Genomic DNA, 6163 nt, shown 5'->3' with positions numbered 1-6163 from the left:
AAGTAGCCAGTATTCGTTTCTTTGTCTTTGATACAAAAAATAAAAAAAATTTCAAAGCAAATCATGTGATGATTTTTTTCGAATTTTTTTTTTCGCTCTTTTTTTTTTTGTTCCGATATTTTGTGAGTCGTTGGGATCTTAGATGCCCTTGATACACCAATACAAACAAGAGAGTATAAGTTATGGATTGCGCGTGAAATCTGAGCTCTAGTTCTATCTGCTTTTTAAGGGTGCTTACGAATAGGAATTATGCGAAAAAAGGTGAGATGGCGCAGTTTTTTGCGGGTGAAATGGCGCATTCCGTACAAGAATTTTTCAATTGAGTATAGTGTTAGCATGTGCCATATCACCCTCAAAATATTTTTTTAAGTAATTCAGCCAAGCTCAAATTTTATAAAAAAGACGACTAGTTGCAATCTATTATATGGCATGCATTGGTGCTTGACTCCTTCACATCGTTCAACCATTTGTGCAATGAATTTGGCAATAGAAACCTTAAACAAACTCATGCGCCATCTCACCCACCCTATAGGGGGAGATGGTATTTTTCAAACTTTTTTTCTATATTAATTTAAAAATATAAATTTAAAATATAAAATTCTGTAAACCAAATAATACGTTGGATATTGAATATAGAACATTTTTGCATTGTTAGAAATATGAAATGTGGTTTACTTTGTAAAATATGACAAAAACAAAAAAGGTATGCCATCTCACCCGCTTTTACCCTATGCAATAAAAAAAAAAACCATCCAACTCACACATTCACATGATATAATAACCTATAATCAAATAGAAGGGAAAAAGTAAAAGTTTATCACGAATAATCATAAAAATCCCGGATGCGAATACATATTTTTGGTGTTTCTCTGTTTCCGTTTCCACTTAACGAACGACGAAAATAAGGAACGAACCGAAAAACACTCGCAAATTATTCAATTCAAAGATTAGCTCCTTCTTTATAACCAAAGGAGGCCAATAAAACCAAATGAAGCAGCCATAAACAAAAATACAAATAAACTTAGGTTATCCCTTCTGAGTGGTAGAGATTAGGTGAGTTCCTTTTCTTTGGTCTTTTTCTATTTCTGTTTTTTTTTTTTTTTTTCTTTTTTTTTTTTTTGAGTAGGTACGTTTGTGGTCGAAATTCGATGGATTTCCAAACAGTTTTACCTTTAATCCTATTTTAAGAGTAGGTAATGTTTCCACCTTCTGTAAGGAAAACAAAATAAATAACAACTTAATTTAAGGAACACTGAGAGCTTGAGGTGTGGTCTGTAAAGAGGTTTCATGTTATTATGGAAAGGTGGGATGGATAATTTCTTATACAGCATATAAGCAATGCTATACAAAATTATACCAATCTCTTCTCCATTTGAAATGATTATGGCAAAGAATATAATCAAATTGATCGAAACACACAACGCAAAAGCAATTTACATTTAATTTATCATTTTATTTCTTTACAACTTTCTTGTATGTTTGTAATTTCATCAAGTAGTCTCGATTTGCCATAATATGATTCCAAATGAGATTCTCGTCCAAGGTGTTTTTTTCCGGACCTCCATAAATTGCTGGAACGTATTCTTCACCAAGGGCAGCTCGAAATTTTTTCAAATTTTTCCCATCATGATGGGAGATCTTTAAGAAGAGTATACAAATAAATATTAATTTTTTGTTGGATTAAGTTTGTATAAAAAAAAAATAAAACAAAAACTTACAGTATCTCTGAAAGATTTTTCCATAAATGGCATTATCATAGAGGTCGCTGTGTTCATTAGGAAGCCTTTTTGAAGAAGCTGACAAGCTCGATTTGTATTGGGGAGGACTTCATTCTTTTTGTTCATCATTTTTGAGTTGGAAGGTGATACTAATTTTATAATGTTTTTTGTTGCCCTAAAAAAAATTATATAAATAAAATATAAATATTTTGGTGGAAAATTGAATTCTTATTTGCTCTTCGAAATCATGTAGCTAAAATTTTTAAGTCTTTCTGTCTACAGTAAAAAAAAATTCCTTCTTCAAAGGAAGAAAGATCATTTTAAGTGATTTGAGCTCCAAAACAATTATGCAATTTAATTTATTTTATTAAAATGCATTAAAAAATAAAGTGCACAACTGGGTCGCACGTTCTTGCTCTTATGGTAAAAGTTGCTTAGAATGTTTTATTTTTTTTTATAGCATTAATGAAATAAAAATTTTAATTTAATTTTTAATTATTTTTATAAGAAATTTAAAAAAGGACTACAAATAGTTTTTTAAATAATGAAAACACCCTTTTAAATGGTTAAGATCCAGTATGCCATTTAATTTCTTGTATAACAAAAAAATTTTACATTTTTTTTTTTTTTTTATGTGGAAACCGTTTTGTTTTTTAAATTGTTTTTACTAAATCAAAATTTTTCTAAATCAATTTAGATATCGACGGTTAAACTTCATAACCTCGTAAGTCTAAAAATTCGAAAAAATATTAATAATGCAAACTATTCAGAAAATTCAGAGCTATCTTTTGGTATATTCAGCTTAACAATGTTGTTCTGAACATTTGTCAGGAATGACAAAATTCAAACACTCGTATTGATAGATCCCATACAAAAACAAGAAACACAACATTTTGTTTTTTTGATTTCTGAAAAACTTGCAAAAACGACTTACGAGGTTATGAAGTTTAACCGTCGATATGCTAATCTAAAGAAATTATTATTCCACCCTTAAAAACAAAATTTCATATAAATTTTTCAGGCCGTTTTCAAGAACTTGATTTTTCAAAAATAAATTTTGAAACTGTTTTTAAAAGTCCAATAAATTATTTTTTGACAATTTTTCTTAATTTTAACATTAAGGCCGTCTTGGTTGGTTGCTTAAAGAATTTTGTTCTTATTTATTGGAAAACAAATTTAAAATGTACATATATAGTGTTTATGTCATTTTGTAGAAATTATTTATCAACAACTAGAAACAAAATTAAAAAAAAAAATAATGTTCCTATTTCGAGGACTTGATTTTTTAAATAAAATTTACAATTTTTTTTTTTCAAAATCGAATAATTAATTTTTTTCAAAATTTAATTTTTGATTTGTAAATCACATATATAAATACTTTTGTACAAAACATTGGTTGAAACATTGGCAGACCCGTTAATAACTATTTTGGAAAAAAACATAATTAGAAGATATACCGTTTTGGGGCCAAAACTCTCTCTGCACAAAATTCTGCTTTCAAAATTTTGTTTTACAAAATTCTGCTTTTCAGAAAAATTTTGAAAATTAAAAAAAAACACTTTTTAATCTCTTTTAGGGCCAATTTTTCAATAGTCAGTTAAACAGTCAGTTAGTACTTATTCCTAAGGATAGAGAAAAAATCAATTTTTCAACAAGCAGATATAGCTTATTCCTAAGAATAAAACTATCTGCTTCTTTCGGAGACGAATAAAAATTATTCTAAGGAATAATCTCAACAAAAATATTGTGTCAGTTGTCAAAGCTGTTTTGAAAGAATTTAAAACAAAATACAGTGGAACACAAGAAAACAAAAACAATCATGAATAAAAATGACGTTTAATTTTAAATATTTTTGAATTTGACAATTTTTTTTGTTATTCTGTAGAATAAATTATTCTTGATTGAAAAATTCAATGTTTTTATCTGACTGTTTATGAGCCTAATAACTTTATTCGTCTAACAGTTAACTGACTGTTTATTAGAAGATTGAAAAATTGGCTCTTAATTAAATAAATTTTTTAGTTTTTATTTGATAAATTAATTAATTTTAGGGAACATTTTGGGAAAATAATTAAAATTTTAATAATAATTTATCAAATAAAAATGGATATTCAAAAAATTTAATTTAATTCAAATAAGCTGACAGCATTTTGAAATGCAGAATTTATGAAAGATATAATTGAAAAAAAAAAAAAACAGAATTTTTAAAAAGATTTTTTGTTTTGAAGTCGGAATCCGCTCCCGAAAGACCTTCTCTAAAAACTAACATTTGAATTTTTTAACAAAATTGTTGGAGCTATTTTCGAGAAAAATAAACTTTTCCAAATTTTTGAAAAAATTATTCATTAATTTTATAATATATTAAATTATTTATGTTTTTTCTCATTATTTTTTATAATTCTGATATTAAAAACTACATTTTCAAAAACCAACCATATTGAATTAAATTTGTTTTTGTAAACTGCTAGCTTTTCTTTAATCTTTATCTTGGTATTATAGGTGTAAGGTGTTGTCAATTTGTGGAAGTTTCCAATTTGCACATAACACCTAAACGATATAAAGTTGCCCACTACTTCTTCTCGATTATTTTCTTTTAAATTTCTAGTTAATTTTTTGGAACCTTTTACAACATTTTCATAACTTTTTGAAAAAAAAAAATATATATTTTTTATCACAAAAATCTTAGTTAAAAAATAAATACGGTAGGAGGCCATTTTTGACTGAATAGAGGTAAAACCGACGCAAAAATGTTCTCGTTACGGCCTTAAAGATAGGTTCTTATTCTTAAACATAAAAAAATTGTACAGTATTACTTACTCGAGTAAATCAAATATCATATTAATTCCACATTTTTGTACTTGCGGCAGCAAAAACAACGATTCAAATATTAAATCATCAATTTCAACGAGATCATAGAAATAGTTTGGATATTTATCAAATAAATCAACTATAAAAAAACAAAGATTTCTTATTCAAAAATTCTATTTTTCATTAGCATTGTGTGTATTTTTACTTACTGGATTTAATTATCATTATTGCTCTGCCACCTTTATCCGGTTTTGGCATTACAAATCTGCATTTATCAACTAAAAATTGATCCTTATATTGTTCAATTGGATGACTTGCTATCCAATTTGGATATAAATTCTTAAAGTCATAATATCGATGAATATTTTCATATGCATTCTGTACATTCCACTGAGCTGCATAGAGAAACTTTGACAGGAAAACATCCTCCGTTCCAATTTCAAGTTCACAGCAATCTATCAAAATAGTTTTCGTATTTAACAACTTTTCTACACAAAAAATCCTTTAAAGCAGTTTATCACCTTCAACGAGTATCCTTAATTCCGAAATCTTTTGCTTCTGGTCATCTGTATACACAAATTCTTTATCATCAAATATTGATTCTGACATTTTGTAAGCTTTGAGCAACTTATCACTAAGACGATTAGAAATTTAATAAACCAATTTGTTTCTATGTTGTTAAAATTTAAACAAAATTCATTTTAATTTTCAAGTTTAATAACAATTTTAATTACTTTTCTATGCACGATTAAGCTAGACAAAATATATACCCATTACGTAAAATAGTCAAAGAAAAATAAATAACAAATGAAAAAGTAAACACAATTTAGATAGACCCACAAAGAATTGCAATTGTCTTATTTTGGCCTGATATGGGGAACAGCGTAATATTGTTTTCGTGTAATTACTGTTTAATATTTTGGTTGGAAAGAATTTTTGGTAACTTGAAGACAAATTTTTGAAATTTGTTTAGAATTGTTGTCACGTTTTGGCTAAAGTGACTTGGCTTAAACAGTCAAGTTCAATGTCGATGCTGAAAATAACAAGAAAAAACACTTGTTGTTATTTTTCGTTTCCTATTAGCTCATAACTTCATTTTTAACTGTTACGTATGGTTATAGCATTTTTGAATAATTATAAAATTCAAAAGTTGACAACATCACATTTATCTATGTAAATAAAAACAAGAAAATAGAATAAAGCATATATGTTACAATAATTTTACGACAGAGTTTAAAGTTTAAAATATAGGTACATCTCGTGAATCAAAAATTAATATTCAAAAGGTGACTATTATTAAAAAAATGTAGATCATAGTTCAAATAATGTAAATTACTATTTTATGACTATTAAATGATACAATTTTAAGCAAAACATTTATATAAAATTAATCTATCTTGATGACTTCAGTATAGAACTCAAACATTTTTTGTTATTATTAACTTCGTATGAATGATTAATGAATAATAGATTTTTTTTGTAATTGTTTGTTTTATGGCAAGAGGAAATTATAATTAATAAATTATTTGCATAAATATTTTAAGCCTGATTTGGAAGTTAAATCGATTGATATTAATTTTTATTATAAAATTAGATAAAATAATTATACTTTTGCCTTCTTTAGATTTTTTCAAATA

The 6163-nt window shown here is 26.4% G+C and overlaps 1 protein-coding gene across 1 annotated transcript; it reads right to left on the bottom strand.

Annotated features, from left to right (window-relative positions):
• Positions 1–1432: 1432 nt before the first annotated feature.
• LOC129914626 (uncharacterized) lies at positions 1433–5192 on the bottom strand. The gene is made up of 5 exons (XM_055993962.1): positions 5048–5192; positions 4736–4981; positions 4536–4665; positions 1719–1893; positions 1433–1638 (listed from the first exon to the last, which is right to left on the bottom strand). The coding sequence occupies exons 1-5, from the start codon at positions 5133–5135 to the stop codon at positions 1453–1455; spliced, it is 825 nt and encodes a 274-aa protein (XP_055849937.1). The 5' UTR covers positions 5136–5192; the 3' UTR covers positions 1433–1452.
• Positions 5193–6163: the final 971 nt, after the last annotated feature.

This window comes from Episyrphus balteatus, chromosome 3 (assembly GCF_945859705.1).
Source record: "Episyrphus balteatus chromosome 3, idEpiBalt1.1, whole genome shotgun sequence".
NCBI lineage: Eukaryota > Metazoa > Arthropoda > Insecta > Diptera > Syrphidae > Episyrphus > Episyrphus balteatus.
The sequence above is the reverse complement of the archived record's forward strand: the minus strand, read 5'-3'. Positions and strand labels throughout refer to the sequence as shown.

What these genes read in the sequence shown, in the direction of transcription:
- LOC129914626 (XM_055993962.1), bottom strand. Translation starts at nt 5,135, where the DNA reads ATGTCAGAATCAATATTTGATGATAAAGAATTTGTGTATACAGATGAC. An exon ending in AATAATGATAATTAAATCCA is followed by an intron (nt 4,666 to 4,735) that starts GTAAGTAAAAAT and finishes GTTTTTTTATAG; the next exon opens with TTGATTTATTTGATAAATAT. An exon ending in ATGATATTTGATTTACTCGA is followed by an intron (nt 1,894 to 4,535) that starts GTAAGTAATACT and finishes AATTTTTTTTAG; the next exon opens with GGCAACAAAAAACATTATAA.